General features: G+C 41.9%; 1 protein-coding gene across 1 annotated transcript in view; it reads right to left on the bottom strand.

The window, feature by feature from the left end:
* Positions 1-1,827: 1,827 nt before the first annotated feature.
* Positions 1,828-19,797, bottom strand: part of LOC142842044 (Y-linked testis-specific protein 1-like) — a 132,570-nt gene continuing 114,600 nt past the window's right edge. The window contains 2 exon segments of the mRNA XM_075959025.1: positions 1,828-1,951; positions 7,936-8,141. Coding sequence (XP_075815140.1) covers positions 1,828-1,951; positions 7,936-8,141 — 330 coding nt within the window.

The following is a 19,797-nucleotide window of genomic DNA, read 5'->3' as shown; positions in this document are numbered from 1 at the left end:
AGACCACTCCAATGAAGTCTGAATTTCTAAAACACTTTGAGCTAATAATGGTGCTGTTACTATAGAATTTTGGATAGATAATGGAGTTTTCCTAGCACCTTGTTTAGATAGTGATGTTCCTAAAGGATCTTTTGAAGATTGAGAAAGTCCACAATCTTGTGGAATAGACGATGAATGTACAAAAACCTCTTGAACTAAAGAAGGGTCTAGATCCTCTTGAGAAGATATGAACATTTCTAGAGATTTTTGTACAGACTTTGAATGTCCTACAAATGCTTGTGCTGATATTGCAGTTCCAAGAGCCCTTTGCATGGATAATGACTCTGCTAAACAGCCTTACTGAAGTGGTGATGATCCTAGAATCACTTTGGTAGCTATAAACAATAAGTAAAACTATTGAGCTGATAATAAATATTGGGAGGTCCCTATTACAGGTGAAGTAGGTCTCACTGAACACTTAGAAGATGGAAAAGATTGAACAGATTTTTTGAGAGATGATGATTCCTAAATTTGTTGGTCAGAATCACAAGAGAACAGAGCACTTTGGGCAGATATTGAATGTCCCAGAGTTTCTGGGAGAGGTGTCAAAGTTTCTATATTCACAGATAAAGATTCTGAATATTTCAACACCATTTGGGGAGATGTAAAAGTTTCTGATAACTGTGGAATTTATCGGGTATGTCCAAACTACCCTGAGAGTCAGGTTGAAGTTCCTCAGCATGATGCACATTTAAAGAACATTCTATATTTTTCTGGAGAGAATATGTTGTTTCTAGAGTAACTTGAGAAGATGAAAAATTTTGCAATATTCCCAGGGCAGGGAAAAATGTGTTTCTTGTAGGACAGATGGGTACTGTGCCACAGACCATTGATTATATAAAGTATCTTGCACTTTGTGGGACAATCTGGATGATTCTGGAGACCCTTGGACAAATGCACAATGTCCTAGAGACTCTTGTCCTGATACAGACAATCACATCGTTCCTTGGACAAATAATGAACATCCTTCATAGGCCTTCTGATGTGGGTTTATCCTAGAGTCACTTTTGTGGATAAAGACACTTTTTACCACACTTAGTCTTGAGGAGAATGTACCAGAGTACCTGGTGCAGGTGGGGTAGGTGCTGGAGACTCTTGGGAAGATAGAGAATGTTTCAGAGAAGTTCAGAGATTTGGTGAAGATGCTGTATGCTTCTATGAAGGTGTGTACAGTTCTTATTTACTTTGAGAGGGTAGATAAAAGCTCGCAGCATCTTGGAGTGTGTAAATGTAAAGTCTTTGTGTCCTTGAGGCAGATAGAAATTTTTCTACAGGCCCTGGGGTAGACAGAGTAGTTTGCACCCCCCCCCCCCCGGGCAGATGGCCAGTCTTTTAATTCACCCTTTGAAAATTAAGTTTTCCCTCAGTTCCCAGGGAAAGAGATCATCATTAGCATATGGCAAAGTTTCTGTTCTCCTCTGATTAAAGACCATTTCCTACACCTCTGGGGAAGACATAGGTGTTCTGGGAACACCCTGGATAGACACACGACGTCTCAGAGTCCATGAAACAGATGGAGCCATTCCTAAATCCACTTTGGCAGGTGGCAAAAATCCTAGAGTCACTGGAGTAGAAGATGAAGATCCCAAATCCCCTCTTGAGGAATTGCATAACACTAGATTGCCATGTGCACAGGTATAAACTTCCAGAGTCATTTTCTACATGAAGAAAGACAAGATTCCACAGCTTCTAATAAAGATAATGAATATCTGGAACACACTTGAACATATAAGACAATTTCCACTGACTCTATGTAAGATGATAGAATTTCTTGCCCAGAAAAAGAAATCACCATTTGCCCTTTTCAAGAAGGCACAGATCCAAAAGGATACGAAGCAGATGAATCTGCTTGTTGAACCCTTTGGGCAGACTTCCAATATCCAAGTCATCACAGAGAATGAAATAGAGGGTCCTAGAAAGGGTTTCATAGGTTTAGAGTAACCAAAATTTCCTTCTTCAGACAGGGAAGAATTCAGAAGGTAGTAGAAAGAATGGAAATAACTCAAGTTTTCTGGGCATTTACAAAATGTTCCAGAGGCACATCAGATACCACATGTCGTCTGGTAGTTGTAACAGTTTTGCATACACCTGGTAAAGATGATGATTATCGTTGGGAGTCCCAGGGAGTTAGCAAAAGTTCTACAGAATTTTGTGCTATGATAGAAATTATTGGAGACCATGGAACAGATTTCAAAGTTTCTACCATTTTTTGGCATGCTGGCTATATCCCTGAGACAGTGGGGTAGATAATGAATATGCTAATATACTTGTGCAGAATTGAACTGTGATAATGTATGTTGTGTATGTGAGGAAGTTCCTGAGAGCCCTTGAGCACGTAGGATGTCCTAGACTCCTTTGTGCAGATGTGGCCAGACTCTTGTGTAAATTGACAGGAACCTACAGTTTCTTGAGCACATTGAAAAGTTGCTTAACTTCCCTGGTAAAATGAGTAAATTCCCAGAGTCTCCTGAGGACTAGGTTCATAATATACTGAACTTCCTACATGAGATGGAAAAGTTTCCGATGTCTCTCTTTTATGTGACATTGCCCATGATAACAATGTTTATTTTTGAAATTTACTTGGATGTCTGCAAAAGATATCAAAGTCCCCAGAGTTGAATTTGAAGTGTTGATGGACTAAGTTCTAGAGGCAGATGAGCAGAGATTAGAAATGCTGGATTATTTGGGACAAATGATGAAAGTCTTCTAGGCACTTTATTAAATGGTGAAGACTATCTAGGAGATGGGACAGATAGAGAGTTTACCACAGGCTCTATGACAGAAGACAAATGGCTGAGATTCATTTGGGCAAGTTAAGATGATTCTAGATTACCAGAGAAACAATGTAAAGGATAATAGTTCTTCTTGAGGAAATGAAAAAATTCACAGAGTTACTTGTGCACACAAAGAAATTTTCAGAGATTATCCAAAATATAGAAAATGTTCAGGATATCCTGAAATTGCAGAAATTTGGAACATTCCCCAAGAACCAGGGGCAGATATTCCAGTACCTCAAGGAGAGGACAAAGATCAGAGTGTGCTCTTTTATGATTAGGAAGTATTCAGAAATCCTGGGGCAAATGGATGATGCTGTAGAGAATTTTGCACAGACTGAGAAATTTTCTGAGGGTTTGGAATGAAGCAGGATGTTTCCTAGTTCCTTGATTATATAGAAATATCACTATCTTTCCATGTTCAGTCACAGATATGGCCAAACCCTTGGGGGAATAAGAAGTGTTCACTGACTCTTCTGAAGCATGACACTCACAAAAACCTCTGACTGGATTGCAAATATTCTAACAGTGTCTGTGTATTTTGAATAAACCTCAGAGGTCCTGTCCTTGATGCAAATGGTCCTACAGTATGTTTTATAGGTGTCAAATTTCCAGTTGTGCCTTTGGCAGGTAAGAGAATCTCTGCAGTGCTCTGGGAAGCAGAAGAATTTTCTAAGAGTTCCTTGTGCAGAATTGGAAATTTTCTGAGTTCCTAGTGATGGTGGTCATATTCACAGTCATTTCATCAGAACAAGAAGATGGTGGAGTTGTTTATCTTGATGAAAAAACATCCAGATGCCCTGGTACAGATGGAATGTTCCTCTATTCACTTGGGTAGATAGGGAATTTAAATATGGCCATGGAACTGCTTTGAAAAGTGCAGAAAGTTGTAGAGTCTCTTCAGCAAATCATGATATATTCAGCATTTCCTCAGATGACATAACATGTTTCAGAGGCCCATGGGCAGGATTCAAAGGCCTTAGATTACCTTGGCCAAAAGGGAAAAAAAATTCTGCAGATCTTTGGACAGAAGTAAAAAATCATCTAAGCACTAGAGTTGGTGACAAAGCTCCTATAATGCTTGTAGCAGACTGAGAAGTTTTCACAATCTCTCTCACACATAAATCATGTCCCAAGGATTTCCGGGAATGTTGCTGTTGTCTCCAAATTTTTGAAGAATATACTGAATGTTTTGAAGACCTTTGCATAAATGACAAAGAACTTGGGACAGGCAAAGTTACCTCTGTGGCTGTGGAGAGTACCTTAGGCAATTTAGAAAGTAGCAAAGTTCCTAGAGACCATGGGTTAGATAAAGGATTTTCCTGAGCACCTGGAGAAGATGAAAAATGTTTTATGTGCTCTAGTGAAGAAAAAAATTTCCCTGAGGTTTCTGGCTAGATTTGTAATGTCCTGTAGTCCTTCTAGTATGTTGGGTAGATGAAGAAAATTATTTAGACTATTGTAAAGAATTTGGATGTTTTAAAGCCCTATTAGAAGGTGCCAGAGTCCCTACAATTTATTGTGTTAACACAGATAGATTTAGAGACACTTGTTCAGATAGTGAAGATCCTAGATTCTGGGGCAGATGCCCCAAATCCAACAGTTCCTTGTGTAGGTAAAGAAATTATCAGTAGCCTTTGAGCAGGTGGAGAAACACTGAGTTCCTTATGGGCACTTTGATTACCCCCTAACTTAGAAAGTGGATGTCCTTCAGTGCTCTGGGCCTGTGTGGGCTTTGCCAAAGTGGGTTCTGTATAAGAAAAATATTTTTCAGGAATTTGAGTAGTAGGTGAAGGTTTCAGCATCACCTGTCCTGATGTGTTCACTTCAAGAGCTTCTTATGAAGATAATCAAAATTCATTATGTTTTTGCAAAGATGGAGAAGGTACTAGACTCGCTTATGTTAGAGAGGAACATCTTTGAGTCATTGGTGTTGGTGGCAATGTGCAAATTGAAACATTCCAAAATCACCTGGAATAGAAGACAGATGGCTATGTGTGCACTGGTCAAACTTGTACAGTCCCAACTATTCTTGGGAAGATGCTGACTGTCGTAGTGATTGTTGGTTATATGGTGAAGAAGCTAGAGTTCCCTGAGGAGATATGTAAAGTTGGTCATATAGAAAATGTACTAGATCTTTGGATGTTGATAAAGAAGATTCATGAGATCTAGTGCCTTGTTGAAAAAGGCCTGTATTCCAGAAGGAAACACTAAGGCCCTGTAGGCCCTTTGAAAAGGGTGATAAATCTGTGCAAAACAAGTTTAATAGCTTACTTTGGAAAGATGCTGGTGGACTCAGAATTAATGGGGAAGATGCTGAATGTTCTACAGTCCCTGATCTGGATGAAAAAAACCCAGAGTACCTTGGAGAGAACATAGAATTTTCCCTATGCCATTGATTAGACAAGGATTTGGTTGATTTAGAGTAGTTTGGAGAGGTTTAGGAGCATCGGGTGAGTTCATTTAAACATCTGCCCTGCCATATCTGGAAAACACTGTTCCCTTGTCATTGATCATGTTCTGTGGGACTTGTGCTATAAAACTCATGAACAGACTCACCGGCACACAGACTAAATATGTACATATTGATTCACAATGGTGTGTGGTATGCACACCTATGGTGAATGCACTGAACTTCATAAAATCAGCTAACTAGGGAATCCATAATGCTAGGTTGAGTGTGGCAAAGACACCACAAACCACATAATACCAGTATGATATTGATGCCTGATTCCCATCAGGCAAGGATCCTGTCCACCTGTAATGGGACAATTTTTTGGTTCCTTTGGTAATTTCAATATTACAATCCATCTACTTTTATTGTGAAATAAACACACACACACACACACACACACACACACACACATACACAAAAGTTAATGCACACACACTGATGATGCTAAGAGTCCACTTCAGTTAAATCTGTTCTGGTTTGGCACACAGGCTCTGGCTTCAAAGGTGCTTTGGAGTTTACAGGCCATCAGTGGTGTTCTGGTTTCATTGGTGTGCCTAATTATCCTAGATCCAATTTTATCCTTGCTGATTTTTCTCAAGGGGAAATATGTCCCTATATGTTTATGGAAACATCTGGAAGGTGTCAGTCATGTAGGCCATACCACCTTACTGTGCTGACCCTTCATGTTTCAGAGAAGGAGCCAGTAGCCTAGTGCTGGGCCTTTCTGATACTCACCCAAGTCTATGTTTCAAAGCATGTCTAAGGACTCCCATCACTCGTAACCTGGAAAAGTTGATTATATAAACACCATTGGGTACCTGTTCTTTTCCTTTTTACAGCCCTTGCCTCTGTTTATCTCTCCTTTCAAATTTAACTGTAAAGAAGAAGCATCCGAGGCACACATTTAACACTTTGCCTGGAAATCTCATCTGCAGAGCTAGCTTTATTATTTTTTCCATGTAACTACAGGGCATGGCACACTGGAAATCTATAGCAGCCAAAAGAGGATCTATGTTTCCCCACATCTTCTTCACACTCACCAGAGCTGTTTTCTAAGCTCAATCTTGTTCATGATTATTTCTATTTCTAACTGGATATGGGAGTTTTCCCATAATGCTCCATGCAGTCAAACTCATTGTCACCTCCTTCAACACCCATGACTCTAGGAAGAGTCTGCCAAAGGCTATGTGTTTCTCCAGCTTTTTGTACCATGTGCCCCCTGTCTGCTTCAAAACTCTGTCCCTGAGTTGTGAGAGCTGCACTTGAAAGTGGGTAACAATATATGGGTTACTTTATTCTTTATGGTGTGACAGAATGTCCACAAACCTCAGAGTTTCAAAGCACCATCCATTTGCTTACTTGGGGATATGTGAATCACAGTCCACACAGGCTCAAATGGGAGAGTTCTTTGCAGACTTGAAAACTGAAGCTGCTGGGGAAGAGTTCACATCTAGGCAGCCAGGTTTGTTAAGGTGTTATATTTAGTAATCAGTTTCTAAACTTAGAAAATTTTATACAATGGTCTGTGCTCAGCATGAAGAGTTCTGGATCCTATAGGCCCCATACACTTCACATGGTGCAATATTTTCTCCATTTTCAAGGCCAGCCATCACTCTGTCAAATGGTTCCCAACCACTCAGAACTCTCCAATTCCCTTCTACCACCAGCTGGAGGCGTGGCTCTGCTTTAAGGGTCTCATCTGATGTTTCTGACCTTCCAGGATCATCTCCACATTCTATGTTAGATTGGTAGCTGGCTGTAATTGCATTTGTAAAGACTCCTTGGCACAGCACCAGATTTAACGCTTGACTGAATTCTTAATTTTATTTCAATTGCTGCCATAAAATACCTGAAGGATTAGCAACTCAGGGAAGAATAGGTTGATTTTTGTTTCACAGTTCCCAAGATATATAGTCCATCTTGGTGAGGAGGGCATGGCCAAAAAGGCTAAAAAGAAAATGACTGATTAAATTGTACACATATCAGGAAGCAGAGTAGAGTATGAGCAGGAAGTGAGGTACATTCACAAAGTACCCCTTGGGGATATAACTCCCCCAGACCCACTCTGCCCCCTGAAGGTTCCATAAAATTCCCAAAGAGTGGAATGAGCAGCAGATGGGGTGTTTGATATTAGCCCTTCTACACACATCATTTCTCCACACTCTCCATACTTCTTGTAACACTGTTGCTCCAAATTTATAGTTGAGGGAACTAGAGAACAAACAGGTAGAGTCACCAGTTCAGGATAGTTTCCAGGCAGTCTCATTTCCAACCATATGGTCTTGTCCACATGCTACCTCACTCCTTGAATGATGACTGCCAGTGAGGAAAGAGAAATAAAAGACAAACAAATGGACAATCATTTTTGATGGACAGTGGGAAATTGTTATGTTCTGATATAAAATATGAAATGTCAGGCTTTGTGTAGGTACTTTGTAGATCTCACATCACCCTCCTGCATCCCACAAACCAGTATCAACACTGCTATTGCTATTATTATCTTTGATGTTATTTTCTCATGTACAACTGCTAGTAATTACACAATATCCACAGTGGCCTGAGTCAATGGCATTGCCATACACTGCTGGAAACCAAACCCAGTCCATGGCAACACACCTCAGATGTTGCCTCCCACAGACACATTGGTCCCAGCAGCCTCTAACTCACCTACTCTTGGAGGCCACTGGGATCCTCCAGGCCTTGATTTTGCTCAGCTCTGTGTCTGAGCTCTGTATCTGTAGCAGCAGGTGAGGCACCCAAACAGTGACCACCCCCTGGGTGGTGAAGTGCTGGTGGGTGTAGTTCACAATGGTGCTCACTTTGCTCTTTATCTTTTTCCCATTCACAAAAATGGTATCATAGGTCTTGGAGACCTTGGGCGAAAAGGCAAAAACAGGCAGACACATCAGCAAGAGACACACACAGACCTTGATGACAGTAGATGTTAACAAGCCTTTGATAGCTCTGATTTATAAAGCACCAGAAGAGCAGAATGGGGACAAATAGAAATTTGTTAGCACTCATTGGTGACAAATAACTGATAGAATTGCTCCTGGAAAGCCAATTGTGTCACAAAACCGACAAGTAAAACCATAAACATAATTAAAAGGAGTTTTGTAACCTCAGCTGCCTTTTGGGAGAGCACAGTTTTCCTTAACTTACCTTTACTTATGTGCGCAAATCACCACTATTGGAACCCCAGGTGTATCCTATTCCACTCCTGTACCACAAGAATAAAACCTTGTTTTTTTTTTCTGTCTGGATGCAGATGACTGAACTCAACAATTGAAGGTCTTGTCCTCCATTGGGAAAGTGTCTTTGTGTGAAGTTCAAGGGAGGGCCTGAAGAGTCACGGTGAATCACAGATAATGAAGACCAGTGGTTTCATTGTAGACATGAGAAGCCTGAGAACAAATGCTGCATGGCTGGGTCGTGGGGCAAACTATATGTGTTTGTGTGTGTGTGTGTGTGTGTGTGTGTGTGTGTGTGTGTGTGTGTGTGTATGTGTCGGTGTAGTGGCCAGTGGTCAACATCAAGAGACATCGAATCCCTCAGGATCATTTAATTTGTGTTTTGTGACTGGGTGTCTCATTACATCGAAGAGCTCATTGACTGGACAAGAATATCTAGCCATTTTTCCCCTGATATTCTCCAACTCCTACCTTCCCAAAGTTTAGATCACAAGCATAAAGCCTGTTTTTTTTATCTGGATGCTGAGGACTGAACTCATGTCCTATATTTATGGATTAAGCACTTCATCAACTCAATCAGCTCCCTGGTCCCTATTGGCAAATCATTGCTATGTCAGAGGAATGATATCTAGAATAAATAGAAACTTACCAACTCAACTATAATGAAGCTACACTAAGGCTACCAACCCAGAGCTGTAAGTGCCTGCATACTGGGCAGACCTCAAGGTCCTCCACAAGGGAGCCAGGGCACCTTCGACTTGTGCTGCAGGCTCTCCTGTGCTCTACTCGACCCTGCCCAGCCAGCCACGTTCTTACTTTTGGCCCAGGCTCATTGTACTACCAGGCATCCCTGTTTAGATCCTGAGGAGTTCCATCTGGATGGGTGAGTGTGCGCTATCCAGGGGTGGATAGTCCCAGAAGAGAGCACAAATACCCCTCCACCTACTCCTGCTGCAGGACTGTCTTTCTTACACAGGACCCTCCCCCCAAGCCTGCATTGTCTGCAAGGTCCTTTGCTGAGGAACAGTGTGCTGCTCCTACACATAGGCTACCCACCCAGAGCAGTGAGTGCCTGCCTATCAGCCAGGCCACAAGGACCCCCGAAATGGAGTGTGGGCACCTTCAGCATCAAAACCAACAAATCCTCATCACAACACATTCAGGAAATCTGGGACACAATAAAATGACCAAACCTAAGAATAATAGAGGTAGAAGAAGAAGTACAACCCAACAGTCCAGAAAATATATTTAATAAAATTATAGAAGAAAACTTTCCCAACCTAAAGAAAGATATTCCTTTGAAGATTCAAGAAAAATAAAGAACACCAAATAGACTGGACCAAAAAAAAATCTTCTCACCATATAAAAATCAAAATACAAAACATACAGAATAAAGAAAGAATATTAAGAGCTGCAAAGGAAAAAGGTCAAGATACTTATAAAGGTAAACCTATCAGACTTACACCAGACTTCCTATGGAAACGATGAAAGCCAGAAGGTCATGTATAGATGAAATGCAGAATCTAAGAGACCATGGATGCAAGCCCAGACTACTATACCCAGCCAAGATTTCGTTCACTATAAATGGAGAAAACAAAATTTTCCAGGATAAAAACAAATCTAAACAATACATAGCCACAAATCCAGCCTTACAGAAAGTAATAGAAGGAAAATCACAAACCAAGGAGTCCAACAATTCCCACAATAACTCAGATATCTAATGACTCTTCACCAGCACAACTGGAATAAGGCAAACACACAAACTCTAATACCAAAAAAAAAGGAAGAAAATGACCAGAGATAACAACCACTGGTCATTAAGATCCCTTAATATCAGTGGACTCAACTCACCTATAAAGAGCCACAGGCTAAGAGATTGGATATGAAAACAGGATCCAACATTCTGCTGTTTAAACACATCTCAACCACAAAGATAGACATCTACTCAGAGTAAAGGGCTTGGAAAAGACTTATCAGGCAAATGGACCTAAGAAACAAGCACGTCTGGCAATACTAATTTCTTACAAAGGTTAGTTCAAACTAAAATCAATCAGAAGAGATGGAGATGGACATTTTTCACATATAACAGGATCAATTCATCAGGACAAAGTCTCAATCCTGAATATCTTGCCCCTAATAAAAAACACTCACATATGTAAAAGAAACATTACTAAAACTCAAGGCAGTCATCAAACCACACACACTAGTAGAAGGAGATTTCAACACTCCTATCTCACCAATGGAGAGGTCAATCAGAGAGAAACCTAACAGAGAAGTAAGAGGATTAAGGGAAGTATGAAGCAAATGGACTTAACAGACATCTATAGATCATATCACGCTAATAGGAAGGAATATACCTTCTTCTCTGCAGCTCATGGAACCTTCTCAAAAATTGACCATATACTCTGAAACAAAGCAAACTTACACAGTTACAAAAAAAATATTAGTAACCACCTGTTTCTTGCTGGATCACCATGGATTAAAGTTAGAATTCAACAACAATGCTACCCTCAGAAAGCCTACAAACTCATGCAAACTGAACAGTCAACTTCTAAACCACACCTGGATCAAGGAAGAAATAAAGAAAGAAATCAAAGTCTTCCTGGAATTCAATGAAAATAAACAACCTATTCAAACTTATGGGACACTATGAAATCATTCCTGAGAGGAAAGTTAATAGCACTAAGTGCCCACTTAAAGAAAACAGAGAAAGCACACATTGGAGACTTAACAGCCCACCTGAAAGCTCTAGAAAAAAAAAGAAGCAGGCTCACCTAGGAGGAGTAGAAGACTGGAAATAATCAAACTGAGGGTGGAAATCAACAAAATAGAAACACAGAGAACAAGCCAAAGAATCAATGAAACAAAAAGCTGGTTCCTAGAAAAAATCAACAAAATTGATGAACCCTATCCAACCTAATCAAATGGCAGAAAGAGAATATGCAAATTAATAAGATCAAAAATGAAAGGGGGGACATAACCACAGACACAGAGGAAATTCAAACAAGTATTAGATCTTACTACAAAGGCCTGTATGCCACAAAACTGGAAAATGTAAAAGAAATGGACACTTTTTTAGATAAATACCATATGCCTAAGTTAAACCAAGACTAGGTGAACGATCTTCTATATAGACCTGTTAGTCATGAAGAATTAGAAGATGTCATCAAAAACCTCCCTACCATAAAAAGCCCAGTACCAGATGGTTTCAATGCAGAATTCTACCAGAATGTCAAAGAACAGCTAATACCTATACTCCTTAATGTATTTCACAATATAGAAACAGAAGAGTCATTGCCAAATTCCTTTTATGAAGCTACAGTCACTCTGATACCAAAACCACACAAAGACTCAACCAAGAAATAGAATTACAGGCCAATCTCATTCATGAACATCGACGCAACAATCCTCAACAAAATACTGGCAAACCGTATCCAAGAACGCATTAGAAAAATAATCCATTATGATGAAGTAAGCTTCATCACAGAGATGTAGGGCTGGTTCAACATACGAAAATCTATCAATGTAATCAATCATATAAATAAACTGAAAGAAAAAACAATATGATCATTTCATTAGATGCTGAAGAAGCTTTTGACAAAATTCAACATCCCTTTATGATAAAAGTATTGGAGAGATTAGGGATACAAGAGCCATACCTAAATATAACAAAAGCTATTTACAGCAAACTGACAGCTAACATCAAACTAAACGGAGAGAAACGCAAAGCCATCCCGCTAAAATCAGGAACACGGCAAGGCTGTCCACTCTCTCCATACCTCTTTAATATAGTGCTTGAAGTTTTAGTAATAGCAATAAGACAACATAAGGGGATCAAGGGGATTCGAATTGGGAAGAAAGAGGTTAAACTTTCAGTACTTGCAGATGTTATGATAGTGTACATAAGCGACCCCAAAAAAATCCACCAAAGAACTCCTACAGCTGATAAACAGCTTTAGTAATGTGGCAGGATACAAGATCAACTTCAAAAAATCAGTCGCCCTCCTATACACAAAGGATATGGATGCAGAGAGGGAAATCAGAGAAGCATCACCTTTCATGATAGCCACAAACAGCATAAAATATCTTGGGGTAACTCTAACCAAGGAAGTGAAAGATCTATTTGACAAGAACTTTAAGGAATTGAAGAAAGAAATTGAAGAGGATACCAGAAAGTGGAAAGATCTCCCTTGCTCTTGGATTGGGAGGATCAACATAGTAAAAATGGCAATTCTAGCTCTTTTGGCGCGAGGCATTGGGAGTTGGGTCCCAGTCACCCCGGCACCCGGGCGGGCTCCCCTGCCTTTGTTTCTGTGGCCTGCCTGCACCAAGGAGGGTAGGCACTTTGTTTGCGAGCTGCCCAACCAGCACGGAGGCCTGATCTCTCGGCCCCAGGAGAACCAGCGTTGGGGTGAGTTTCTGGCCCGCAGCGCCAGCCAGGGACGGGGATCTCGGGGGTCCCCTGGCCTCCTGTCTTTCTTGGGCTCTCTGCAGGACCTCTATTCCCTGGTTACTGCCTCTTTCTTCCTGGCCCACCCAGCTTCCGTCCAGAGCCCTCCCCACTTGGGCCCCCCGCCCTCTTTTGGCGCGAGGCATTGGGAGTTGGGTCCCAGTCCTCCCGGCGCCCGGGCGGGCTCCCCTGCCTTTGTTTCTGTGGCCTGCCTGCACCAAGGAGGGTAGGCGCTTTGTTTGCGAGCTGCCCAACCAGCAAGGAGGCCTGATCTCTCGGCCCCAGGAGAACCAGCGTTGGGGTGAGTTTCTGGCCCGTGGCGCCAGCCGGGGACAGGGATCTCGGGGGTCCCTTGGCCTCCTGTCTTTCTTGGGCTCTCTGCAGGACCTCTATTCCCTGGTTACTGCCTCTTTCTTCCTGGCCCACCCAGCTTCCGTCCAGAGCCCTCCCCACTTGCCCCCCCCCTGCCCTCTTTTGGCGCGTGGCATTGGGAGCTGGGTCCCAGTCCTCGGGGGCGCCCGGGCGGGCTGCACTTCCTTTGTTTCTGTGGCCTGCCTGCACCAAGGAGGGTAGGCGCTTTGTTTGCGAGCTGCCCAACCAGCACGGAGGCCTGATCTCTCGGCCCCAGGAGAACCAGCGTTGGGGTGAGTTTCTGGCCCGCAGCGCCAGCCAGGGACGGGGATCTCGGGGGTCCCTTGGCCTCCTGTCTTTCTTGGGCTCTCTGCAGGACCTCTATTCCCTGGTTACTGCCTCTTTCTTCCTGGCCCACCCAGCTTCCGTCCAGAGCCCTCCCCACTTGGGCCCCCCCCCCCCCCCCCCGCCCTCTTTTGGCGCGAGGCATTGGGAGCTGGGTCCCAGTCCTCCCGGCGCCCGGGCGGGCTCCACTGCCTTTGTTTCTGTGGCCTGCCTACACCAAGGAGAGTAGGCGCTTTGTTTGCGAGCTGCCCAACCAGCACGGAGGCCTGATCTCTCGGCCCCAGGAGAACCAGCGTTGGGGTGAGTTTCTGGCCCGCAGCGCCAGCCAGGGACGGGGATCTCGGGGGTCCCCTGGCCTCCTGTCTTTCTTGGGCTCTCTGCAGGACCTCTATTCCCTGGTTACTGCCTCTTTCTTCCTGGCCCACCCAGCTTCCGTCCAGAGCCCTCCCCACTTGGGCCCCCCGCCCTCTTTTGGCGCGAGGCATTGGGAGTTGGGTCCCAGTCCTCCCGGCGCCCGGGCGGGCTCCACTGCCTTTGTTTCTGTGGCCTGCCTGCACCAAGGAGAATAGGCATTTGTTTGCGAGCTGCCCAACCAGCACGGAGGCCTGATCTCTCGGCCCAGGAGAACCAGCGTTGGGGAGAACCAGCATTGGGGAGAACCAGCGTTGGGACGAGCCAGGGTTGGGCACGGAGACCTGATCCCTTGGTGCCAGGAGAGCCAACATTGGTGAGGCCGCATTGGGTAGGCAAGGAGACCTGATCTGGTAAAAGAAGACCCATAAGGGAGTATTTGGAAGAAGAGATGGGCAGACGCCAAGGCAAGAATTCGCCCAACAAACTGAAAAGCAACATGAAGCCACCAGAATCCAGCGACCTCACAACGGAAGGTTATGAACACCTTAATCAAGAAGGAGAAAAGTTTGACTTCATGAAAGTGATTGACGCCCTTAAACAGCATGTAAAAAAGGCCCTTATAGAAATGGATGAGAAATATAAAAGAAAGTTTGAAGAATTGAATAAATCAGTGAATGATACCCTAGAAAACCAAGGAAAAACAATCAAACAGATAATGGAAACAGTTCAAGACTTGAAAACTGAAATAGAGGCAAAGAAGAAAACACAAACAGAGGGCCGGCTGGACATGGAAAATCTAGGTAAACGAATAGAGACTACAGAAACAAGCATAACCAGCAGAATACAAGAGATAGAAGAAAGACTCTCAGATTCTGAAGATACCATAGAGAAAATAAACACACTGATCAAAGAAAACAGCAAGTCCAACAAACTCTCATCTCAAAACATTCAGGAAATATGGGACACAATAAAAAGACCAAACCTAAGAATACTACGAGTAGAAGAAGGAGAAGAAGTGCAGCTCAATGGTCCAGAAAATATATTTAATAAAATTATAGAAGAAAACTTTCCCAACCTAAAGAAAGATATACCTATGAAGGTGCAAGAAGCATACAGAACACCGAATAGGCTGGATCAAAAAAAACATCCCCTCGCCATATAATTATCAAAACACAAAGCATTCAGAATAAGGAAAAAATATTAAGAGCGGCAAAGGAAAAAGGCCAAATTACTTACAAAGGTAAACCTATCAGACTTACACCTGACTTTTCCATGGAAACCATGAAAGCCAGAAGGTCCTGGATAGATGTACTGCAGAAACTGAGAGACCATGGATGCAAGCCCAGATTACTATACCCAGCCAAGCTTTCGTTCACTATAAATGGAGAAAATAAAATTTTCCAGGATAAAAACAAATTCAAACAATATGCAGCCACAAATCCAGCCTTACAGAAAGTAATAGAAGGAAAATCACTAACCAAGGAATCCAATAATGACCACAATAACTCAGACATCTAGAGACCCTTCATCAACACAAACCAAAGAAAGGATACACACAAACTCTACGACTAAAAAAAAATGACCGGAGTTAACAACCACTGGTCATTAATATCACTTAATGTCAATGGTCTCAACTCACCTATAAAAAGGCACAGGCTAAGAGATTGGATAAGAAAACAGGATCCAACATTCTGCTGTTTACAAGAAACACACCTCAACCACAAAGACAGGCACCTACTCAGAGTAAAGGGTTGGGAAAAGGCCTATCAAGCAAATGGACCTAAGAAACAAGCAGGTGTGGCCATACTAATCTCTAACAAAGTTGACTTCAAACTTAAATCAATCAGAAGAGATGGAGAGGGGCATTTTATATTCATAACAGGAACAGTTCATCAGGAAGAAGTCTCAATCCTGAAGATCTATGCCCCTAATATAAAAGCACCCACGTACATAAAAGAAACATTGCTAAAATTCAAGGCAGCCATCAAACCGCACACACTAATAGTAGGAGATTTCAACACTCCTCTCTCCCCAATGGACAGGTCAATCAGACAGAAACCTAACAGAGAAATAAGACAACTAATGGAGGTAATGAAACAAATGGACTTAACAGACATCTATAGAACATTCCACCCAAATAGGAAAGAATACACCTTCTTCTCTGCAGCTCATGGAACCTTCTCGAAAATCGACCACATAGTCGGTAACAAAGCAAACATCCACAGTTACAAAAAAGTATTACTAACCACCTGTGTCTTATCAGATCACCATGGATTAAAGTTAGAATTCAACAACAATGCTACCCCCGGAAAGCCCACAAAGTCATGGAAACTGAACAGCCAACTACTGAACCACACCTGGATTAAGGAAGAAATAAAGAAAGAAATTAAAGTATTCCTGGAATTAAATGAAAATGAAGAAACAACATACTCAAACTTATGGGACACTATGAAAGCAATCCTAAGAGGAAAGTTCATAGCACTAAGTGCCCACTTAAAGAAAACAGAGAAAGCTCACATTGGAGACTTAACAGCCCACCTGAAAGCTCTAGAAAAAAAAGAAGCAGACTCACCTAGGAGGAGTAGGAGACTGGAAATAATCAAACTGAGGGCTGAAATCAATAAAATAGAAACACAGAGAACAATCCAAAGAATCAATGAAACAAAAAGCTGGTTCCTGGAGAAAATCAACAAGATTGACAAACCCCTATCCAAACTAATCAAACGGCAGAGAGAGAATTTGCAAATTAATAAGATCAGAAATGAAAAGGGGGACATAACCACAGACACAGAGGAAATTCAGAGAATCATTAGATCTTACTACAAAAGCCTATACGCCACAAAACTGGAAAATGTAAAGGAAATGGATACTTTCTTAGATAAATATCATTTACCAAAGTTAAATCAGGACCAGGTGAACAATCTAAATAGACCTGTTAGTCGCGAAGAATTAGAAGAGGTTATCAAAAACCTCCCTACCAAAAAAAGCCCAGGACCAGATGGTTTCAATGCGGAATTCTACCAGAACTTCCAAGAAGACCTAATACCTGTACTCCTTAATGTATTTCACAATATAGAAACAGAAGGGTCATTACCAAATTCCTTTTATGAAGCTACAGTTACTCTGATACCAAAACCACACAAAGACTCAACCAGGAAAGAGAATTACAGGCCGATCTCACTCATGAATATCGATGCAAAAATCCTCAACAAAATACTGGCAAACCGAATCCAAGAACACATCCGAAAAATTATCCATTATGATCAAGTAGGCTTCATTCCTGAGATGCAGGGCTGGTCAACATACGAAAATCTATCAATGTAATCCAGCATATAAATAAACTGAAAGAAAAAAACCATATGATCATTTCATTAGATGCTGAAAAAGCATTCGACAAAATTCAACATCCATTTATGTTAAAAGTCTTGGAGAGATTAGGGATACAAGGGTCATACCTAAATATAATAAAAGCTATATACAGCAAGCCGACAGCTAACATCAAATTAAACGGAGAGAAACTCAAAGCCATCCCGCTTAACTCAGGAACACGACAAGGCTGTCCACTTTCGCCATACCTCTTCAATATAGTGCTGGAAGTTCTAGCAATAGCAATAAGACAGCATAATGGGATCAAGGGGATTCGAATTGGAAAGGAAGAAGTTAAACTTTCGTTATTCGCAGATGATATGATAGTGTACATAAGCGACCCCCAAAACTCCACCAAAGAACTTTTACAGCTGATAAACAGCTTTAGTAATGTGGCAGGATACAAGATCAACTCCAAAAAATCAGTCGCCCTCTTATACACAAAGGATATGGAAGCAGATACGGAAATCAGAGAAGCTTCTCCATTCACGATAGCCACAAACAGCATAAAATATCTTGGGGTAAATCTAACCAAGGAAGTGAAAGATCTATTTGACAAGAACTTTAAGGCATTGAAGAAAGAAATTGATGAGGATACCAAAAAATGGATGGATATACCTTGCTCTTGGATTGGGAGGATCAACATAGTAAAAATGGCAATTCTACCTAAGGCAATTTATAGATTCAATGCAATCCCCATCAAGATCCCATCAAAATTCTTCACAGATCTGGAGAGGACAATAATCAACTTTATATGGAAAAACAAAAAACCCAGGATAGCCAAAACAATCCTATACAATAAAGGATCTTCTGGAGGCATTACCATCCCTGACTTCAAACTCTATTACAGAGCTACAGTAATGAAAACAGGGTGGTACTGGCAGAAAAACAGAGAAGTCGACCAATGGAATCGTATAGAAGACCCGGATTTTACCCCACAAACCTATGAACACCTCATTTTCGATAAAGGAGCTAAAAGTATACAATGGAAGAAAGAAAGCATCTTCAACAAATGGTGCTGGCACAACTGGATGTCAACCTGTAGAAGAATGAAAATAGACCCATATCTATCACCGTGCACAAAACTCAAGTCCAAATGGATTAAAGACCTCATTATCAGCCCGAAAACACTGAACCTGATAGAAGAGAAAGTGGGAAATACCCTACAACAGATGGGCACAGGTGATCGCTTCTTAGGTATAACCCCAGAAGCACAGGCATTAAGGGCAACATTGAATAAATGGGACCTACTAAAACTGAGAAGCTTCTGTAAAGCAAAGGACACTGTCACTAAGACACAAAGGCAACCTACTGACTGTGAGAAGATCTTCACCAACCCCGCAACAGACAAAGGTCTGATCTCCAAAATATATAGAGAACTCAAGAAACTAGACTTTAAAAATGCTAATTAACCCAATTAAAAAATGGGGCACTGAACTGAACAGAGAATTCTCAACAGAAGAACTTCAAATGGCCAAAAGATACTTAAGGTCGTGCTCAACTTCCTTAGCAATCAGGGAAATGCAAATCAAAACAACTTTGAGATACCATCTTACACCTGTCAGAATGGCTAAAGTCAAAAATACCAAGGATAGCCTTTGCTGGAGAGGCTGTGGAGAAAGGGGTACCCTCATCCATTGCTGGTGGGAATGCAATCTTGTGCAACCACTGTGGAAGTCAGTGTTTCGGTTTCTCAGGAAATTCGGGATCAACCTACCCCTGGACCCAGCAAACCACTCTTGGGAATTTACCCAAGAGATGTTCTATCACATGTCAAAAGCATTTGTTCAACTATGTTCATAGCAGTATTATTTGTAATAGCCAGAACCTGGAAACAACCTAGATGCCCTTCAATGGAAGAATGGATGAAGAAAGTATGGAATATATACACACTAGAGTACTACGCTGCGGTAAAAAACAATGACTTCTCGAATTTTGCATGCAAATGGATGGAAATAGAAAACACTATCCTGAGTCAGGTATCCCAGACCCAAAAAGAAGAACATGGGATGTACTCACTCATAATTGGTTTCTAGCCATAAATAGGGGTCACAGAATCAACAATTGGTGAACCTAAAGAAGCTAAGTAAAGAAGGTGAACACAAGGAAAAACATATCGTTATCCTCTTGGATAAGGGAAGTAGACAAAATTGCCGGGGAGAAAAGTGGGATCTTGGGGGTGGGGTGGGAAGGGGGTAAGGGAAGATGGGGAGAGAAAAGGTAGAAGGGAAGGAGGGGGGACTTGGGGAAATAGGAGGATCGGGATAAAGGAAGGTTGGATAGGGGAGCACGGAACCACAATTCTTAGTTAAGGGACCCACTTTAGGGTGGGCAGGAGAATTGACCCTAGAGGGGCTCCCAGGTGCCCAAGCTGAGGTCCCCAGTTAGTTCCTTGGGCAGCTGAGGATAGGGAACCTGAAATGACCCCATCCTAGCGCAATACTGACGAATATCTTGCATATCATCTTAGAA

This window comes from Microtus pennsylvanicus, chromosome Y, assembly GCF_037038515.1.
Source record: "Microtus pennsylvanicus isolate mMicPen1 chromosome Y, mMicPen1.hap1, whole genome shotgun sequence".
NCBI lineage: Eukaryota > Metazoa > Chordata > Mammalia > Rodentia > Cricetidae > Microtus > Microtus pennsylvanicus.
This window is presented reverse-complemented; position numbering and strand designations above follow the sequence as displayed.